The following is a 21,400-nucleotide window of genomic DNA, read 5'->3' on the forward strand; positions in this document are numbered from 1 at the left end:
TTTCTAAATTGTGGCACCCCAAACCCTTTATCCTTTGGGGTGAAGAAAGTGCTCCTGCCTCTTGATTATATTGACTACCTTGGGATGAGGAATTTGTCCCCATCCTGGTTCATTTGAGTTTGACACTCCTGGCCTGAAACCAACACAAAATGAAACCATCACTCACATCGGTTAAGTAAAAAGCAAAGTTGGCCACATTGGTCCCTACGATGAAAATCCACAGTTAGGATTCAGTCATCAATCTCCATTTTCAACCTGCAGCTACAAGCTGACTTCATGGGTGCAATATCCTGTCTAATTTTTGCCCCCCCCCCCTTTCCTTATTTGTTTTCCTTGAAACACCCCCCTTCACTTCTTGCTTTGTGCAACACCTTCCCTGATGAAGAGTTCTGGAGAACTCCAAAGCTTGCTGCCCTTTGGGGGAAGGAGGGACTGCAGCTCACTCTGCCCCCCCCCCCCCGAAGCTCCCTTGCCGAACCAGTTTCCTAGGTTCCTGCCATCATTGGTCCTCGTAAAGGTGTGCTTACACTATGCCTTTAAAGCACTTTCTTTCCCCAACGAATTCTGGGCCCTCACAGAGCTAGTTCCCAGCAGCCCTCAGCCAACTTCAGTGCCCAGAATTCTTTGAGAGAGAGAACATGCTTGGGGTATGCTTTATAAAGCTAAGTGCCATCGCAAGCTGTTCCTGGGTGTACTCGTTTTCTTTCTCTTTCTCTCCCAGCTGGGATACACTCCTCTGCACCAAGCGGCCCAGCAAGGGCACACCGACATCGTGACCCTCCTGCTCAAGCATGGTGCCTCGCCCAATGAAGTCAGCTCGGTGAGTGTGGGCTCCTGAGGGCCTGGGCATTGGGGCTGCTGCAGGGTCCTCGGGTGGAGGCTCATGCCACATCCACACCATCCATTCCCGAGTCCTTGGCTTCCTCTGGAGCGGAGATTCCTGCATTGCAGGAGGCTGGATTGGACGACCCTTGCGAACCCTTCTATGATTCCCTCCCCCCAAGGAATTCTGAGAGCTGTAGTTTGTTAAGGGCGCTGGCAGTTATTAGGAGACCCCTGTTTCTTTCACTGAGTTACACTTTTCTGAGTCCCCTGCAAAGGGGGATTGGGGGGGGGGGTTAAACTACTCTGGGAACTGAAGTTCTGTGAGGGGAAGAGGGGCCTCTCTCAGCACCCTTCACAAACTATAGTTCCCAGGATTCTTTGGGGGAACCACGGCTGTGGAGGTGGCTTCATGGTGCTTTAACTGGATGGTGCTGGTGTGGCCATGCTGGGGTCACCTGGTGCTTCTCCCAGTGTTGCTGCTATCGCTACAGAAAGAGGCAGTCAAATCCTGGACTGCAATACTTCAACGGGGGGTGGGGGTGGGCGGGCATAATTTTGAATGCTCACACATAAACAATCCATGCATGCAGAAAGCTAGTATAAGGTACACCTTATATAGTGGAAGGTAGAACAGTTAAGCTTAGCCTTCACCCTGACAAAGAGGCTGTCTACCAGCTCCATCCGGTACGCCGGATGAGACCCTGCCTCCCTGTGTACTGTCTCGCCAGAGGCTGCGGAGACCATAGAACACTGGTCCCAAAGGATCTTCACTGGCTCCCAGTATGTTTCTGAGCACAATTCAAAGTGTTGGTGCTGACCCTTTAAGACCTAAACAGCCTCAGCCCAGTATACCTGAAGGAGCGTCTCCACCCCCATCGTTCAACCCGGACACCAGGGTCTGTCTGTGAGGGCCTTCTGGCGGTTCCCTCACTGAGAGAAGTGAAGCTACAGGGAACTAGACAGAGGGCCTTATTGGTAGTGGCACCCGCCCTGTGGAACAGCCCCCTTCAAGGAAATAAACAACAACCTGACTCTTAGAAGACATCTGAAGGCAGTCCTGTAAAGGGAAGTTTTTAATGATTGATGTTTGATTATGCCTTTATATGTGTTGGAAGCCACCCAGAGTGGCTGGGGCAAAATATGTCAGATAGATGGGGTAAATAATAATAATAATAATAATAATAATAATAATAATAATAATAATTTATTAGAGGCAGGAAGAATCCTTGGTCACATTTGTAGCATACATTAAAAATATATTGATACAACTTTTTAAAATCATGGCTTCCACTCTTGCAAAGAATTCTGGGAGCTGTAGTTCACTGAGGGTGAAGAGAGTTCTTAGGAGCTCCCTAATCCCCATTTCAGAGCTACAGTTCCCTCTGCACTGAGATTTTCAGTGGCTGAAGTGCGGGTTTCATTGCCCAGAAAAGCTCCTGGCCCTTCCCCATTATGCAACTTGAATGCAAGTTTGCATACTTTTTGCAAATTGCTAAATTCAGCTTTTTGGTGCAAAAAATTGTAGATATTTACACACAGGCCTGACCTGAGGCTTGTATGCTGTTGGCTGAGTGGTTTTCTCCCACCTGCCCGCTTCTCTCTGCAGAATGGGGCCACACCTCTGGCCATTGCCAAGCGTCTGGGCTACATTTCTGTGACCGATGTGCTGAAAATTGTCACTGATGAGTCCAGCTTCTTGGTGAGTCCCCCAGTCAAGCCTGAGCGGGGTTGGAGGGTGGGGTAGGGAGGGGGAGCAGTGCTGTGGTGACCCTGAAGCTGTGCTCCCACCTGACCTGTTGCCTCTTGCAGTCATTCAGTGACAAGCACCACATGAGTTTACCAGAGACGGTGGACGAGATCCTGGATGTGTCGGAGGATGAAGGTGCGTTTCCGGCTTCCCCTGTGCTTGGGGCTGCTCTGGGAGGGAGATACGGGCACGAGGGTGACAGAGGCTGTGCACACACCAAAGCGCATTCTCCACCCACCCCAAGAAACTTGGGAACTGCAGTTTTCCCCTCACAGAGCTATAGTTCCCAGCACCCCTCAAAGGACAGTTCCCGGAAATCTTTGGGAAGTTGTGTGCACAGCCTGAATCCTGCCCTCCTTGCACTAGGTGCCAGCTTTTCCTGTTTAATGGCTGCATTGGGTATTTTTTGGTAGAAAAGAGGACTGAACTGAAACGGAACATTCCGCAACCTTTCTCTCCCTGCTTGATTTTATCTGCCACTCCTCCTGCCTGCCCAGATCCATTTCCCTACCTGCCCCCCCCCCAGCATAAGCATAAGTAGCCTCTATTTTTCAAGCCTTCACAAATTATTTGGAAATAAGTTTGTGACGGTGCCTCCACTTCCTTTTTGAATTCAGCTTACAGTAGCTTGGAGAACATGACCAGCAAGGCTTGCTTTCTGCACAGCTTAGAGCAGTTCAAGTCCCTGCAAAAGGATGCGCCACCAGCGGGTCTCTGCGTTTGCCTCAATCCCAGGGGAGCACATCAAAAGCACAGAATAGGGCAGTGAGACTCCTGAGAATCTTCGGCTTAGATTATTGTTTTGAAACAAGTTTCTGGCCCATATGAAGGCCTAGATTTTATGTTGTGAATCAAATAAATACATAAGATGTGCTTGAAATTGCTTGAGGAAGTGCCTGCTGAATCTTAGAAGCCAGAGGTGAAGCTGCATAGGGGCACTTGGTGTTCATAGATTTGTAGAGCTGGAAAGTGACCCTAGCAGTCATCTAGTCCAACCCCCTGCAATGCAGGGCTCACAGCTGAATAGCAGGCATGGATCTCATGCCTGGCTGCCATCAGGGACGGGGCCTTCTTTCCCCAAGATATCTGCCTCCCGCCTCTCTCAGAATGATGCCAAACACCAGCCCACCTTGGGACAGGCGGCCTGGCAGGTGTTTGGTTTTGAGCTGAGGCACAGAGGGTGCCAGGCCCGCCACCATGTACTTGTGCGTTTGCGCCCACCAACCTGGAGCGCACAGTTCAAACCTGCTCTTCTTTTTTTCTTGCTTTCCAGGCACGGCTCACATAACTCTCCTGGGTACGGACTGTGTGTTGCTGTTGTGGGCTTGGCTCGCCCGCCCAACCCATCTGCCCCATTCCACCCCACGCGGACCCACCAGGCCTCACATGCCTCCATCCCATGCCGCCCTTGGCTTCCCAGGGGGCCAGCTCGCCCACCGGCCCACTCATTGTGTCTGTGGCTGTGAGGATGGTGGGGAGAGGGTGGCATGGGGAAGGGGGCTGCATGAGAGAGCCCTCACCCATATGGCTGCTGAGCTCTGCTGCACACTGGTCCACAGGTGGGAGGCACGCCAGGGCATCTGTGCCAGGGCTTAGAGAGCTATCCCAGGAAGAAACCTGGGCTTTTGCCTGTCTCCCATAGAAGGGAACCATCTCCTTTTGCTCCCGGACTCCCTTTGCTGCTGACCATCACTCCTGAACCCCCTTCTCCCCCTCTTTCCACATTTGCGTTTCCACCTCACTTCCCATCTCCTTCAAGGATCGGAGGAGTCGCTTAAGTGGGAGGGAAGACGGCACAAGGATCTGAGCCACCCCCCCCCCAACCTCCCTGCTTTCCTTGAAGTTGGTGACAACGACCCATCCTTCCCAGTAACTGACCAGCTCTCAGCAGCTCCTCCTTCCTCCACCCCACCCCTGCACTGTGGACCAAACTACATGTGGCCACAAATGCAGTGCACCCCCACCCCCTCCCAAAACTGCCAGGGCAGAAGGGCTGATTCAGATTAGGACCCAGCACAGTTTTACTCTGAGTAGAATCAGTAGTTGATACAACCCTTGTCCGCTCCATGCCCATTAATTGTCCTGTGCCTGCAATTTGCACTCACCGAAAGGATCCCATTTGCTTCCATTTCGGGTACAAGGGCTGGTTGGGTCAGGATCATGACCAAGGGTTAAAGCACCCTCTTTTCCTTTAATGTCCTGGGGTGAAATCTGAAACAGCCCAGCACTGTTAGAACTATGCTGTGAAGGTCACATGTCATCCGGCCCCAAACCTTTTATCAGGCCCCTGGCTTAGTCCTCCAGGCCACTTGAGCCTGGAGCCCAACCTGGCCAGGCCATTCACAGGCATCAAGGCCATGGTGGTCTAAGTTGGTCTGAAAGAGTGATCACTCCTCATGGTGTGGACACTCACCCCACTTTTGCTTCTGGTCTAGGAGCATCCCAGGTCCTGAGATTTCAGGAGCCCTGAGGAAGTGGGCCCCGCAGATGTCACTAGGCATGGCACGTTAAGCATTAAACACAGTCGCTGAGAGTATGTCATTCACACAAAACCCACAAAGTCTAACGAATGAGCCAGGTATGCATGCGGACTCATCACCCTCTCCTCCCCTTCAGCCCAGCCCAGTTCTTTGTCTTCCTTTGTGCTCCCTCCCACCACTGAGTCCTGGAGATGGAGGTTAATTGGGAGAGCAGAGAGGGCTAAGGCCCCAAAAGTCTATAAATTTTTGCAGCTGGCTCCTGCTGGGCTGAAGCTTGCAAGCTGCACGCACAGTCTTCTTTTTTATAATCTATTTTTTCCACATAAAATACAATAGAAGCCAGACTAATCTAGAGAAGAAAATTAAGAAAGAAGCAAGAATAAGAAAAGGAAGAAAATAAAGAAGAAGAGAAGAAGAGAAAGAGAATAAAAGGCTCTTTATGACCATTGTGCCTTGACCTTTATTCTCCACACAGAAGGATGAGTTCTCATCTGGGAGCTTCCCCCTCCTCCCCCCCAGCCTCTGCTCTGCCCTCACACATGGCTCTCCATCTTCCAGCCATTGCCTTCCTGCATTTATCTTCATTAGCCTAAGACAGAAAACTACAAAAACAAAGCATAAATGTAGATGGAATTAACCAAAACACAAGAACAACAAGAAGAAGAATGAGAGCTCATATAAAAAGAAGATAAGAGAAGTTTTAAGAAAGAAAATAAGAAGGGCTTCCGCTTTTCTGTCTGCCAATTATGACAATTATTCAAAATATGCACTCCAGGATAACATCTATCTCTATTAATTTCCAGCTATTTCCCAATCTGCTTGGCATTGTTTTCTCAACCTTCAATCCCAGGCATCTGAAATCCACCTTTTTCCACCCAAAAAGTCCAACAGGAGTTCTCCAGCTATTATTATCATTACATGTCAAAATAGTCCTTCCGACTAATCTTAACAATGTCCTTCCTTATTGACTTGTGTCTTCATTAATTTCTACCCAATTCCTTATGTTCCAGTCCTATTTCCTGTTGACCATGCTTCGTCTTAGTTGAAAAGGAAAAGGAAAATCCTTCTGATCCTCCACTTTCCCCATTCTTTTCCCAAGAGCTTAGAGGTTTTTTCTTCTGTGTTCCCTTTAATTTGTACCCAAAGCCTTTTCTCTCTCGGCTCCATCGCTGCTGCCATCTCCGGTTGCCTCTTAAGGCCTCTGTTCACAATTCCCTTCACCCCCACTTTGTCTGCTTCAGTCCTCCAGACAGCTGTGTGGATGTCATCCATACAGGTCAGGCAGATCTGGGCCCACATCTTTCCCCAAAGGCCCTGTGCGCTCGTTCATCTGGTGTATCTTTGATCCCGTCTCCTTCAACGTTCTGCGCATCTCAGCTCTTGGTTCTGTTTGCTGTTCCTCCAGCCCTTGGCAGAGGACACCAGTGAGGGAGGAGGCATTCAGCATTGCCTTTGCCTCCAGGAACTTGTGTCTGCTTCTTTAAATGCTCCTTCCTTTCTCACAAAGATAAGGGACTCAGCTATACAGCTGCAAATAATATGATTTAAATGTGCTTTACATGCAGTATACAATGTGACACTAGAGGGCGATGGTGAGCCACATGAAAAATGCAATGTATTTTTAAGAACGCTTTTTAAAAAAGCATTTTCAAAGCGGGTTTTATATGTGCGTCGATTCCACCAAGGTTCAGTTTTGTTTTTGCAGCCAACACAGCATGTACAAGATGGAGACTTAGGAGCAGTATAAAGTGAAGATTTTAAACAGATTCAGAGCCATATTATCAGTTGTGTTCTTTCTTAGTTGCCAGTGATTAAGATAAGCTTTTTGGTTAATTTTTTAGCCTGTTAAATAATGCTTTTTCATTCCCCAGCAGCCCATTTGTCATTTGGGTGCTGATTAATTGGCAGATAGAAAATCGGATTTATAGTTATTTCCAGGTTTCAGAAATAGTTAGAAGAATCTAATCTAAGGGCTATTATGCGATGCAGGGGCCTGTGAGTCCTCGCTTGAGACATTCCTCCACCCTGAAAACTTCTGTCTCTGGTGTAATGATTTTTTCTTCTGAGCATTTGACGCTTATCCTTGAACTCCCTTATCTCAGTACCTTGAATCGCTGCATAATTATCTCCACTGAGAGGAGTGCCAGCTGTCAACTACATCTGCCATCTCTCCCCCCCCAATCTTCTTAATTAAAAAATAACAAATAAAAATAAAAGGCCTTCTCTCCTCCCTGGAAAGTCACGTCCCTCCCCCCAGGCACATCTGGAGACTTCCTGGGGGATCTGGCAGCCCTTCTCCTTTCCAACTTCTCCTTGAGTTTGGAGTTGTATCCAAAGTAAATTCTGCCCAGAGTAGACCCAGTGAAGTTCCCCAGCATGCCTAGCTTAGGCTCATTCATCTCAAGGGGTCTACACTGAGTAGGACTCACCACCCCAGTTTTTATAGCTGTGCTGGGATCCTGGCTTGGCTGCCAGTCCATGAGGTTTTCATGGGGATTATTATCCGCCTTTTAATTGTCTTGTCTTGTGGGTAGTAAGAAGCCTTCAGTTTCTTTGAAAACTGCCCTTAGCAACAGAGCAGGAGAGAGAGAGAAGGTGTGCAAGCAGCATGGGAAGAGCAAAGCTCATGCTGGAATGGGCAGGGGCCAAAGGGGGCCAAGCCATAGTGCAACCCCCCCCTCTGTGCAGCCGACTCCTTGCTCTTCTTGCCCCCCCCCCGCCTCCATCCCAGCAAGGCCACATTCCAGCCAAGGGAGACCCCACGAGGCTGTGAGCAGAGCCAGGGAGGAGGAGAAGAAGCCTGGGGAGGCTCCCGAGTGTCTGGGACAGAGGCCTGGGGAGCCCCCTTTGTGCCTCCCCCCTCGGTCCCATTTGATACATTGCCATGGGGTGATGCCGGAGTTGGCTGTTCTGTGTGGCCAGATCCCATGCCCTTCCCAGGATGGAATTGTAGAGAAATCTCCCCAAGTCAGCATCTCTCACCACCTGGGCCTCTAAGGGCTCATGCAGACTTGCTTTTGTGGCACGTTTTGAGGCACACGCCCACGCCTTCCTGGTTTGTGTCTGAGCTTTTGTGGGGTTTTTGCCGTGGCGCTTTCCTGCTTTTCACTGCTGAATCAGAGCATATGGGAAGCCACAGAAAACTCAAATTGCTGTTTATTCTGGGGAAAGCAATGGGGCGGGGGGGGAGCACTCCGACATGGAGTTTTAAAGGGTGGAGCTGAGTGAAAAAAGTGTGGGGCGAATGGTCAGTGTGGATGAGCCCTAACCCTGGCGTTGCCCCTGTGAACCATCTCCTCTCATGTCACTGCAGCCCTTAAACATCCATGGGGCAAAGTGGGGTCCTGCCCAAATGGAAACCAACAGCCCGCTCACCCCCAGTGATTCCCTCGGCCCCTTCCCCAGCCTGGATCTCAAGCGGCAGGAGGGCCAACGTCCCTCCATTGCCCAGTTGGCTACAAGTGCTGCTGTGCTGCTCGATTTGGCCCTGAGCCAAGTGCCCCCCCCATCGTGCTGCTGGTGGGGCTTTCTTCCCCCCTTTTCTTTTCAGCCCTCTCTCTTTTTCAGGCGATGAGTTGCCCGCTACAAAGCCACAGAAGCGGGACTTCCAGTATCAGGAGGATGAGAGAGAAATTGTGGAGTTTGTCCCCAAACTGGACCACACGTAAGACATGCTGGGCAGGGAAGCAGCAAGGCGGGAGTTGTCCTTTCGGGGGAAGCTGGGGTTGGCCCCAAGACATTTGGGTCCCTCCAGCAGAGACTTCAGCTGGCCTCCCTTCCACTGGGGGAATTTAACAAGGAGCAATTATTGTTTGAATGGTAATAAATACCATTCTAGTCAAGTTGCGTGGGATCAATTCCAATCTGTTACCTCCGAGGATGTGGACAGGCTGCTTGGACGATTGAAGCCAACCACCTGTCTCCTTGATCCTTGCCCATCCTGGCTTATAAAAGCAAGCCGGGAAGGGCTGGGCGATGGGCTTCGTGGGGTGGTGAATGCTTCCCTCCGTGAGGGAGCCTTCCCAGACCTGCTAAAAGAGGCGGTTATTAAACCGCTTCTTAAAAAACCATCTTTAGATGCGGCCACGATGGCCAACTATCGCCCAGTCTCAAATCTTCCATTCTTGGGCAAGGTGATTGAGCGAGTGGTTGCTGAACAACTCCAGGCACGCCTGGAAGAAGCGGACCATTTGGATCCCTTCCAGTCGGGATTCAGGCCTCATCATGGGACTGAAACTGCCTTGGTTGCACTGGTTGATGATCTCTGGCGGGCTAGGCACAAAGGTGAGAGCTGTTTCCTAGTTCTGCTGGATCTCTCAGTGGCGTTTGATACCATCAACCATAACATCCTTCTGGACCGTCTTGAGGGGCTGGGAGCTGGGGGCACTGTCATACAGTGGTTCCGCTCCTTCCTCCTGGGCCATGTTCAGAAAGTGGTGGTGGGGGATGAGTGTTCAGACCCCTGGGCTCTCACTTGTGGGGTGCCTTAGGGTTCTGTCCTGTCCCCGATGCTTTTCAACATCTACATGCAGCTGCTGGGAGAGATCAACAGGGGGTTTGGGCTGGGTGTTCATCAGTATGCGGATGATACCTAGCTCTATCTCTCTTTTAAATCAGAACCAGTGAAGGTGGTGAAGGTCCTGTGTGAGTGTCTGGAGGCGGTTGGAGGATGGATGACGGCTAACAGATTGAGGTTGAATCCTGACAAGACAGAAGTACTATTTTGGGGGGACAAGAGGCGGGCAGGTGTGGAGACTCCCTGGTCCTGAATGGGGTAACTGTGCCCCTGAAGGACCAGGTGCACAGCCTGGGAGTCATTTTGGACTCACAGCTGTCCATGGAGGCGCAGGTCAATTCTGTGTCCAGGGCAGCAACCTCACAGGGTTGTTGTGAGGAGGAAATGGGGGGGGGGAACCATGTACACCACTTTGAGCTCCAGTGCAGGAAAAGGCAATAAAATGCCCACTTAGGAAATGAATGGGATGGTTGCAAGCATAAAACCAGAAGAACATAGAAACAGTTTTGTTAAGTTGTGGGTGAACATATCAGACGACACAGCGATTCTTCAAACAGCTCTTCTTTATTCAGAGGCCAGAACAGAACTGAGCTGAAGGGCTCAGTCAGCCTGCTTATATAGAGCTCCAGTACACATAATTGTTACAACTTTCTAAAACTATCCAATCATTGAACATCACTTTCGATCCCTTATTTGCCTAACTATCTACAGTATCCCCCCGCTGGCCCAGGGTGAGAACTTCAGTACATAACAAGTTTTTTAAAGTTCTATATGCAAAACAAGCTAAGAAGAATTCCACATATAAATCAGGTTTTTGAGCAATAGTTGCTTGACTGTGTTCTGCTTCTCAGGAGGGAAGAGTCTCCCGCCATCCCGCGAATCCCGTGTGTGACGCCTGAGACGGTCCTGATCCGACCCGAGGAGCCAGAACAGGTGGGTGGGTGTCTGTCTCAGCAGAGCTGGAGGGGCAGAGCCGTAAAAAGGACCTGGGGGGGACCCACAGCGTCCATCCACAGTGGCCCTTGGCCCTTGGCTTCTCCCTCTTCGGAGGCTAAGCCACTGGCGACCAGAAATGATGCCTTTGCAGCAGTGGTGCCCTGAAACTGACATGCCTGTCCCAGAGAAGCTCCCATCGTGGCTGGCTGGATCTCTTTTGGGCAGCAGTTGCTGGAATCCACAGGAGGGAGAGTGCTCTTTGCAGGTGCTGGACTAGAGGGGCTTTCTGTCCCCATTGAGTCATCTCCATTGGCCTCCATTGGCTGCCGCCCAATGTCCCCTCCCAACTCACCCCTGGCTGTAGGGTGGGAGCATTGGCATGCTGAGGGAGGGGCCCCAAAATTGTATGGCTGGGATCTGGAGGAAGATGGACCCCCATAAAAGAAGAAGGCAGAGGTGGGGGCATGGGGAGCCTTCAGTTTCCACAGAGGTCGTCGGTGGAGGCATCTAGGCTTGTGCTTGAACGGGTCCTCTGATTCTGTCCCGTGTAGGCTTCCAAGGAATTTGACGAGGAGTCTCTCATCCCAAGCAGCCCTGCCACAGAGACCTCCGACAACATCAGCCCTGTGGCCAGCCCAGTCCACACAGGGTGAGTTCCTCCTGCTTCTCACATCCCCACTTGCCCTGGGATGTTTCCCTGCAAAACCCCAAAGTGGAGCGTGTCCTTCAGGCACCAGGGACGTGAGACAGATCAGCCCCTGCAGCTATCCCAATGACTTATCCTGAGTCAAATCAAGGAACGGCCAAGCCCAGCTGTGTCCTGCATGCTCTGACTGGCAGCAGCTCTCCTGGGCCTTAGGGAGAGCACCTGCCAAGAGACCTTCTGCTTTCAAGGCAGATGCTCTTCCCCAATAAGGAACATAGGAAGCTCAGCCACACCTTTGCTTGCCACACCACTTTCCCCTGGGAAACCTGCAGCTTAGCGCAGAATCAGAACAAATGGCAGCTGGGTTCCCTGCAGATCCTCCAGCTGAGGAGCAACCACTGGGGTGAAGGGGGGTGCATTTCCAAGCTTCTCTGCTTTGGGACTCTGAGAAGCCCTGCTGTGACCTGTGCATTTGACAACTGAATCCTGCCTTTTTGCCCCCTCCCCAGATTCCTTGTCAGTTTCATGGTGGATGCTCGTGGCGGGTCCATGCGTGGGAGCAGGCACAACGGCCTCCGCGTCATCATCCCACCCAGGACGTGTGCAGCACCCACACGCATCACCTGCCGCCTGGTCAAGCCCCAGAAACTGCAGGCCCCACCTCCTCTGGCCGAGGAAGAAGGGTTGGCCAGCAGGATCATTGCCCTGGGCCCTGCCGGAGCACAGTTCCTCAGGTGAAGAAGGCTAGACACTCTCCTCTCTGGGCAGTGCCCTGGCTGCCCTCACTAGCGGGTTGCTGGCCAGTTGGCACTCTGAGCTCTAATCACTCGCCGCCATGTGTGCTGGGGCAGGAAAAGGAAGGTGGTGGGTGGCCCTGCTGTTCCTACATCAGGAAGACATCAAAGCCCTCGTGGTACCTCTAAGCGCCAAATGCGTATAATCTCAAATGCAGTGCTTGGGGGCACATCCAAACTGAAATCCCAGCATCCTATCTCTCTGTGTATGTTATATGTTCATGGCTTTCAGCATAGAGATGCTGTGGAGCAGAGCAGGGATGGGGGGCCTGTGGTCCTCCAGATGCAGCTGAAGTGCAGTGTCACTTTGAACGACCTCCAGGGTCCCTCCAGCTCTGTGACTCTAGTTCTCCACAACACTTAAAAATAAATATTATAAAGGTTTTTTATTAATGTAAAATCAAGAGTACCCAAAACCAACCAAACCCCGAAATCAAAGTTACAAAACATAGGAGGAGCAGTATAGAGGTTGTATTTTCCAAAGAAACAGAAAACAGATAATGTAAAACAGTAAAAAGAAGCAAAACATAGAATCAAAGCCAAATATCACAATTTGATGGTGGGGGAAAGTTCATTGTATCTGAATCTGACACATAAGAAATGAAATCCCACCCAATGGCGTAAAAACGTTCCAGGTCTTCCTTACCTTTAAAAGCACGTAATTTGTGAGTTATTTTTTCTGCACTAGCCAGAATCTACATACACTTCCTCTTCTCCTGCTGCTTTCCCCTGGAGAAAACTGATCCGTAGTGCTCAGCAAATGGAGCAAATGGCAATTTGGGTTTTCTCCGAATTGACATTTGCTCAGAGGAGTGGGGAAACCTGCTTGGCCCTTTGCATTCCAGGCATGGAAGAAGTAGAATGTGGACAAGAACATATTCTTGTACCACAGCAAGAAGCTTAAGTCCTGTAGTTGAAGCTTCCATTTCCAGGCCAAAGAAGTTCTCGCTGCATCCATGGAAGATGTTTCTTAGATCGGAAAGTTGCCATTTGATTATCCCACAAGTTCGAAAGTGCAAGTTGTGAGGAGGCTTGGGTGGGACATTTAAAATTTTAAAAGATTTCTTGAAAATTGTCTGTCCAGAATATGGATGCCAGAGCGTTCCCACCAACACAAGCAGAAAAAATATCCTCCTGCTTGCACAGCAGCACCGACAGTCCCGTGGGGCATTTGATGTTATGTGAGAAAGTTGCACAGCAGAGGTGCTTCTCCCCAACTCTCGGGTGAGCATAATGGCCACTCGCTTTGGGCCCTGACACTCCACTCTCCTACAGCCCTGTAATCGTGGAGATCCCTCACTTTGCCTCGCACGGCCGCGGTGACAGGGAGCTGGTGGTTCTGCGCAGTGAGAATGGATCCATATGGAAGGAGCACCGCAGCCGTTATGGGGAGAGCTACTTGGACCAGGTCCTCAATGGCATGGATGAAGGTACGAGTGCCTGGCAGGAACAGGGGGAACCAGTTGGGGAAGAGGCTCAAAACTGCCCAAGGAGCAAGGAAGTGACAATAGCTTTGCTGGTTTCCAAGCCTCAGCTCAGGGGCAGAGGGACCATCCTCAGCCCCCTTTGCTTCTGGGCAGCCTCCCAGAGGCCAGAGGCAAAAGCAGGCAGAGAAATGAATGTGAATTTCAACTTGGTGCGGTAAACTGGTTTCTTTGCCCACTCTCAGCCCGCTCTGCCCCCATTCAGGCAGGCAAGAAGCATTATCTTCAAGGACACATTCCAACGTGGCAAAAACAAGGGTGTGTGTGTGTGGCCTACAGAGACTTCCAAGGGCCACGAGGAGAGATCAGGAGGGCTGCTTGTGCCTGCCCCCCGGGCCCGAGGTTTTCCACCCCTGCCCTAACCACCGAGCATAGCATAGCTAGCCACTCGGATGCCCGGGGCCGTGTGCGCATCCTGCAGACGGGGGTGGAGAGAGCCGTCTATGGGGGCGGGGCAGGCCAAGGCAGGGCGTGCTGCATGGAGCCTCTGTGGGGCGGCTGAGGCGGTGGGCAGGCGCAAGCCCCACGCTGCTCGAAAAAGCAGCGCTGAGCTTGCAGGCAGTTCGCCCACCGCTTCCCCCTCAGGCATGCCGCAGGCCCCATGGTGTGGCCCCCAGTGCCCCCCGCCTCACCCAGCTATGCCTTAGGCAGAGTCATGGAGGGCAGGGCTGTCGAAGGCTACTAGCCATAAAGGCTGTGCTCTGCCTCCAAAGTGGGAGGCGGCAATGCTTCTGGTTTCTGGAGGGGAGAGGGCTCCTGCAGTGGCGTGGGAAGGGGGGCCAGTGGGTGTGGAAGTTATTTCTTCAAAAAGACATATGTTTGCCATTTTGTCAGTGAGGACACCCAATAGTTCTTCTATTGATTTATTGCTCGTGGCACACTATCAGCAATATGCAGTTCAGGAAATCCTTGCTGTGTGATCTTACTATGCCACTGCCAACTCTTACAGAGCTGGAGAGCCTCGAGGAGCTGGAGAAGAAGAGGATTTGCCGCATCATCACCACGGATTTCCCTCTTTACTTTGTGGTCATGTCTCGCGTGTCCCAGGACTGTGACCTGATTGGCCCAGAGGGTGGCTGTCTGCAGAGCACGTTGGTGCCTCTGGTCCAGGCCACATTCCCAGAAACAGCAGTCACCAAGAAGGTCAAGCTAGCTCTGCAGGTACAAGGACAACCTCCTGTCTCTTGCATCTATCTCTAGAGCAGAGCAGTCCAGGGAGACTTGAAGCAGGAATGGTGTGGACATGGGAGTTTGTGGGTGTAGTTCTGAATTTGGGGAGCAGGCTTGGTGGGCTTCGTAATAAGCAAACACAGCCAAAATAACCAATGCAAATTAAATGTGCACATAGGGTAAAGGTACCCCTGCCCGTAAGGGCCAGTCGTGTCCGACTCTAGGGTTGTGCGCCCATCTCACTTAAGAGGCCAGGGGCCAGCGCTGTCCGCAGGACACTTCCGGGTCACGTGGCCAGCGTGACAAGCTGCATCTGGCGAGCCAGCGCAGCACACGGAAACGCCGTTTACCTTCCCGCTAGTAAGCGGTCCCTATTTATCTACTTGCACCCAGGGGTGCTTTCGAACTGCTAGGTTGGCAGGTGCTGGGACCGAGCAACGGGAGCGCACCCCGCCGTGGGGATTCGAACCGCCGACCTGAGAATCGGCAAGTCCTAGGCGCTGAGGTTTTACCCACAGCGCCACCCGCGTCCCACATAATATAGGCAACATAATATAGGCGATCAAAAAATATGGAATACAGACAAGCCCCGATTTGTGCAGGGGTTGCATTCCAGGTCAGTGTGCATGTTGATGGAGCACGCATAAGCCTGCCCCACCCTGTTACACCCTCTTCAGGCTCCAAAAATGGCCCATGCATGCACAGTGGCACGTCCTTAGAACACACACAAAATGGGGGTTGCCTGTATTTTGGCAGGGAATAATGGAAAGGCATTGAGATCTAGGCAAGGGATCTGACTGAGCGCTGGGTTTCAGGAATAGCAGCCAGGGCTGGATGGCGAAAACTGGAGTTGTGCTTCAGCATCATTCAGCATCCTCAGCAACTTACTTGTTTATTTAGCAAAACAAGTTTCTTGACCTTAAGGCAATGAAAATAGTTTTGTAAAAACACTTAAAATATCAGAAACCGGAGGAGGGGCTGAGTGGGATTTGCCATGGCTGGAGGCGGAACTTGGTTGCCATATGCAACCAAGTCCTGACTGGGTGACTGCATGGGGCTCAGCCGCTAACAGAATAACAAAAACCAGATCCATTCAGTGCAAGCACACACTAAATGCATTGTCCAGTCTGGTCCTCAGAGTGACAAATGCTGGGCTGCTTACTGGATCTCCCACTTTTGCAGATCTCTGGTGGACATTCGGGTTATTCAGGGGCCTGGCTCTGGAGTTGCCTTTGAAAGAGGCCACAGCAGAGCACATGGCTGGCATCCTGGCAGCAAGGAGGGCCCACCTTCCAGGAGCACGGCCCTTTTGGCATGTCTCCCTGTGGGAATGTTGAGGACAGTAGGAGAGGATATATTGATTAATACAGGGGTCAGCAACCTAAGGCCCATGGGCCACAAGCGGCCATGGGAGTCGTTTAACCGGCCCATGGACCCCCGCCACCTGCTCGCGGCAGACTGCCTTCCGGGACACTGGCCAGTTTCCCATTGGTTGTAGGAAGCTCCTGCAGCCAATGGGAAGCTGCGCACACCTCCTCCGCGCTGGAAGGAGCACCGGAAATAGCATTTGCACGTGTGCACACACACACACACACACACACATTCTGGACCACTGCGGCGTCTGTGGGACCGTGAATTGTGAGAATCACTTGAGTTAAGCAATCCAGTCTGGCTTGTCCTGGTAAATCCCCTTTTGTTCCCTCTTAAAAACAATAATGACACAATAGTCTTCTTTAAGAAACTAATGATAAGGTTTAGTCACACAGTCCACAGTGTGATCCTGAAGGCAGGCTTTAGCTTGTAGTTACAGATACAGAGAAATGTGTGGAATGAGCCCATGTGCTGCTGGCTGAGAGCCACACACAGCAAAAAAGGTATCAAGAAGAGTCGAGAGGAAGAGGAAAATGGCTGCGTGACTGGCCCCTTTGTAGGGTCTGCCAGGGTCACGCCCATCTACCTGGTCACACGCAGGGGGAGGACGCTCCAGACGAGGCGTGACAGGAAGTCCTCCTGGCTGGAGCAACATTCCCCTGCGTGTCCCCTCTGGTCAAACAGGAAATGTTGTACTTGACTGCTTATGTTACATCCCACACTCCCCTGCAGGCGCAGCCGGTGCCAGATGAGCTGGTGACAAAACTTCTGGGGAACCAGGCAACATTCAGCCCCATAGTGACAGTGGAGCCACGCCGCAGGAAATTCCACCGCCCCATTGGGCTGCGCATCCCCCTGCCCCCTTCATGGAGGGAGAACCCCCGGGACAGTGGGGAGGGCGATACAACCAGCCTGCGGCTCCTCTGCAGTGTCATAGGTGAGTAGAGATAACTGGTGGCGTCTTTTGGGGCTGGAGCACAAGCCTCCCTCCTGCTCTTCATTTTGTTGCTCACTTTGTAGGTTCCAAAGTTGCAGCTTGAGGCGGATGGCAGAGAGATTTCAGGGATTTGGTGGGAGAGGCAATGGAAGGGAGCAAATGTTCCACCGTTGGCAGCAACTGCCTGTGATTCCACCCCTAGGGTGAGGGCAAGAAGATTTGCGCTCACTCTGCTTTGAGAAAGATGCTCCTTGATGGCAGCAGCGGTAGAGTGAGGGGAAATGCTTTCTGCGCTCGCTTTAGGAGGACATCATGCGGGAGAGGGAAGGGTGGTTGCGGGGAGAGCCAGGTACCACTAAGAATGGAAAAGAGGAGGCAGCGGGAAAAGTAAGCCAGGCAGCAGTTTCAAGGAAGCTCATCTACCCCACTGGCACTCGTGCTCTCCCTGCAAATCTTTTAGTGTTGTCTCTTTCTTGGGTGGGCCGCTCTTTCAGGGGCCCGTCATCAGTTTTGGTCTGCTGGTTGGCTCTTTTTAATGGTTCCCGGGCTCAGCTGCGCCCTCTGCCTCTGGGGAGCCTTGTCCTTTCATCACAGATGTTTTTGGATGATAGCTCTCATCGGCCCTGGCCTTGTATGGCTGGGCTGCCTGAGGCTAATGGAAAGCAGAGCCCAAAAACATCTGGAGGGCACCAGGTTGGCAAAGGCTGAGCTAGGGAATCCCCCACAGGTGGCTGCCCAGGTGGATGTCTTCTGTGCTGGAGATGCAATGCATTTTCCCAGCAAGGTATTTATTCTTGTTTTGTACTTGGGAAAATATCCCCCTATCCATTTTTTTTGTAATTATGTATTTTATCATTTCCATGCATAAAGCAGTTTACTATTAACAGTGCAAAGTTAACAGCAAAAATTTGCACACCCCAGAATCGAAGCAAACTTTTTAAAATAACTGAGCCAAAAGATTCCTAATCATAATTCTTCCAACACCAAATCTCCACGCCATCAATTTTGGATCAGCCCAGACAAGATCTTAAGTCTGAAATAAAGTGAAGTCACAATGACAGTGCTAAGATTTGCTGGGTTTAAGAACAAGCTTCTACATAAACTATAAAAGGATCCTGTGTTTGTTTCGTTTATTTAGCAGATTCATACCCTACCTTGCAATCAATTGATTCTCAAGGCGACTTACAAGTAACAGGTAATAACGCAAAGAACCCTGAACTCACACATGCCAGGATGACCCAACAGCCTTCAGTTCTGCGGCTGACGGAGGGGGTCAAAGCAAGATTCCCTTCGGCCATCCCAGAGCAGCTGGCAGTTGGAACAGAGTGTTCTTTCTGGTGGAGTAATGGTTAGAGTGTTGGACTAGTACCTGGGAGCCCAGGTTTCAAATGGCCACTCAGCTGTGAAGCTTGCTGGGTGCCATGGGACCAGTCACACCCTCAGCCTCAGCTACTTCACGGCCGTGGCGTCGCAGGGGGCGGTGCCATGTTGGGGGGGTGACAAGGCACCCCGTGGGCGCAGCTGCGAACAGAGGATCCTGCCACTGTCCGTGCGGTGTTTGAGTGGCGCTGGCAGCAAGCCATTACGTACAACGCATGCGAGGTGTCGCGCACATGCGCTGTATGTAGTGATGCTGCACATGCACTGTACATAGCAGTTTTCCGCCAGCACCGCTTGAGCACTTTATGAATGGTGGTGGGATCCCTCCGGTGCCACTACAGCCGCAAGCGGAGGATCCCGCCACCATCTGTACGGCGCTTAGGCGGTGCCAGCAGCAAACCGCTACGTACAATTCATGGGCGGTGTCTCACACATGCGTTGTACGCAGTGACACCACACATGTGCCCTACGCAGCAATGCAATGCATGCATCGTATGTTGCAGCACAACGCATGCCCCGCCCCGGGTGTCGGTTAGCCTTCGTTTGCCCCTGCTTCACAGGGTTGTTGTGAGGTCAGGTGGGGAGGGGTGGGCTGGGGAGGACGACACCATGACCTCCTTTGTGGAAACGAACAAATACAGCAAAGCGTCCTGCAGCTGCTGCTTCTCTGACTGGTGCTTGAGATCAGGCCAGTCTTTCCCTGGTGGTTGTCTTTATTTTCATCCTCAGTAACTCAGTGACAGAGCATCTGCTTTGCATGCACATAGTCCCACATTCCATCCTTGGCATCTCCAGGGAGAGCTGGGAAGGCTCTTGCCACTCAGCGTAGGCAGTTCTGAGCTGGTGGGACCAACAGCCGGACTCAGTGCAAGGCAGCTTCCTGTATGCCTGTGATCTCAGGTGAGCAGCAGAGCAGCAGCGAGGAAGGTTGCTTGGTGGTTTGGCAAGAAATTATGCACGGTAGTGAGCAATGGGGTGCCGCTTGGGTGCATCTCTCCATCCCTGTGACTTGCGTAACCTCACGGGGAGGAAGGAACCAGGATGTGCTGGAAGAAGAACCAGTGTGACTGCCTGCATCGCTGGGTGGACTGGAATAAAACGTTGTTGTTGTTGTTACATTTATATCCTCCCTTTTTCTCCAAGGAGCTCAAGGTGGCATATGTGGTTCTCCCCACCCTGTTAATCCCTATGCCAACCCAGTGAGGGAGGTTGGCTGAGAGGCAGTGACTGGCCCAAGGTCACCCAGGGAGCTTCATGTCCAAGTGGGAATTTGAGCCCTGGTCTAGCAGTCCTAGGCTGACATTCCAACCATTACACACCATACTGGCTGGAGAGGTGGCATATAAATATATTCCGTAAACATTAGAAATAAATATCAACACAGAGCTCACAGAATATTCTCCAACTGCAGAGCAGGCCCCTTTTCTTCAGGACTTTGCAGCTGAAGTGGAAACTGAGCATGCCAGCGGAATGAAACACTGGCTCAGTTCTCCCCCTTCCCCGGTGGTTTCTGCCTTTTCCATTTTAAGTGCTGTGTGAACATTCAAGTGTTGAAAAATTCATCTGTTACCTAGGTTTTTTCCGCTTTTTAATTAATGTACTCAAATGCAAAACTGTGCTGTGCACCTGAGGAGGTTCTTGGGGCTAGGGGCCACCAATCAGTGCAGCCAAGCTTCTGCTTAAAGCCTCCCCACCCCACCCCCGGCCCCCAGAGCTCAAGTCCAGGGCTGGCTTGGGCCCGCTGGGACTGCTGAAGTGGAAGGTAGCCAGGCCAGTGCCAGGCAAACCCAACTTCCTCTAGTTTGTTTCCCATCCTCTTCCTCAGAGTTCTGCAAAGGCAATGCTAGAGGAGCCTGGCAACCGGCGACACATTGGGCTGGTTGGAGAGCAGCGTGAGGTTGGACCTAATGGACCAGCCTTCCCGGCTCAAATCTGGGAAAGTGCATTTTGGACTGAAGGCTGCGAGGGCCCTTCCAGGTCAGTCTGCCTGCTCCAAAAACCTCCTGTGCACACCTGTGTGCTTTCTCCCCACTCTCTTGTTTCAGGAGGAACAGCCCCAGCACAATGGGAGGACATCACAGGGACCACAAAGCTTGTCTATGCCAACGAGTGTGCAAACTTCACCACCAATGTTTCTGCCAGGTGAGCCTGAGGGGCCATTTGGGGGAGTTGCGTGCATTGCACCTCAAAGTGACAATTAAACTGGCATAGCTTTGGAACATAGAAAAAGGTTAACCAGAGGCAGACCTGTTTAGGGAAGTTTTTAATGTTTGACGTTTTAGCGTGCTTTTAATATTCTGTTGGGAGCTGTCCAGAGTGACTGGGGAAACCCAGCCGGATGGGTGGGGTATAAATAAATTGTTGTTGTTGTTGAAAGTCTGGGAAATAGCTCAGCTTCCTAAATTTCTGGTTACGGCCGGGTGGTGAGCCTGTGGCTTCTTCCATGTGCCCCTTTCCTCTTCCTGCCCAGGTTCTGGCTGGCAGACTGCCCATGCACAGCCGAAGCCATCCATTTTGCTATGCTGCTTTACAAAGAGCTGGCGGCTGTGCCCTACATGGCCAAGTTCGTGGTGTTTGCCAAAATGAACGAAGGCCGCGAGGGCCGCCTGCGCTGCTACTGCATGACCGACGACAAAGTGGACAAGACGCTTGAGCAGCATGAAAACTTCACTGAAGTGGCACGCAGCCGGGACATTGAGGTAGCTCCCCTGGTACCTGGGGCCCTGCCCTGCTGAAGCTCTTGGCTGAGGGACAGGCCGCCGTCTAGAAGGAGCTTTTTAAGTGCTGTCATAGCCCTTGCCTATTGTTAGTAGCATTAGAATTGTACATTGCAGTGGTTTCCAGACAGTGATTTGTGACCTTCATTCAAATGGTTTGTAGTGTGTCTGCAAAAATGCAATTAAGAGCGGTAGACTCGTAATCTGGTGAACCGGGTTCGCGTCTCTGCTCCTCCACATGCAGCTGCTGGGTGACCTTGGTCTAGTCACACGTCTCTGAAGTCTCTCAGCCCCACTCACCTCACAGAGTGTTTGTTGTGGGGGAGGAAGGGAAAGGAGAATGTTAGCCGCTTTGAGACTCCTTCGGGTAGTGATAAAGCGGGATATCAAATCCAAA

General features: G+C 51.6%; 1 protein-coding gene across 11 annotated transcripts in view; it reads left to right on the forward strand.

Annotated features, from left to right (window-relative positions):
• Positions 1 to 21,400, forward strand: part of ANK1 (ankyrin 1) — a 175,901-nt gene that overhangs the window by 123,265 nt on the left and 31,236 nt on the right. For 7 of the 11 annotated variants that reach the window (XR_013989510.1, XM_081016434.1, XM_081016440.1 and 4 more), the window contains exons 20-33: positions 722 to 820; positions 2,432 to 2,524; positions 2,635 to 2,707; positions 3,846 to 3,869; positions 8,620 to 8,716; positions 10,420 to 10,501; positions 11,056 to 11,153; positions 11,660 to 11,884; positions 13,220 to 13,374; positions 14,378 to 14,589; positions 16,702 to 16,906; positions 18,045 to 18,101; positions 20,332 to 20,428; positions 20,757 to 20,985. Coding sequence is in view for 10 of the 11 variants with exons in the window: in XM_081016434.1 (XP_080872560.1) it covers positions 722 to 820; positions 2,432 to 2,524; positions 2,635 to 2,707; positions 3,846 to 3,869; positions 8,620 to 8,716; positions 10,420 to 10,501; positions 11,056 to 11,153; positions 11,660 to 11,884; positions 13,220 to 13,374; positions 14,378 to 14,589; positions 16,702 to 16,906; positions 18,045 to 18,101; positions 20,332 to 20,428; positions 20,757 to 20,985 (1,746 nt within the window). In the remaining variant the exon portion in view is untranslated. The remainder of the gene's footprint in view (positions 1 to 721; positions 821 to 2,431; positions 2,525 to 2,634; positions 2,708 to 3,845; positions 3,870 to 8,619; positions 8,717 to 10,419; positions 10,502 to 11,055; positions 11,154 to 11,659; positions 11,885 to 13,219; positions 13,375 to 14,377; positions 14,590 to 16,701; positions 16,907 to 18,044; positions 18,102 to 20,331; positions 20,429 to 20,756; positions 20,986 to 21,400) is intronic. The other 4 variants (XM_081016441.1, XM_081016442.1, XM_081016437.1 and 1 more) reach the window with 3 other exon arrangements.

Source organism: Podarcis pityusensis, assembly GCF_964106645.2.
Source record: "Podarcis pityusensis genome assembly, chromosome: 8".
NCBI lineage: Eukaryota > Metazoa > Chordata > Lepidosauria > Squamata > Lacertidae > Podarcis > Podarcis pityusensis.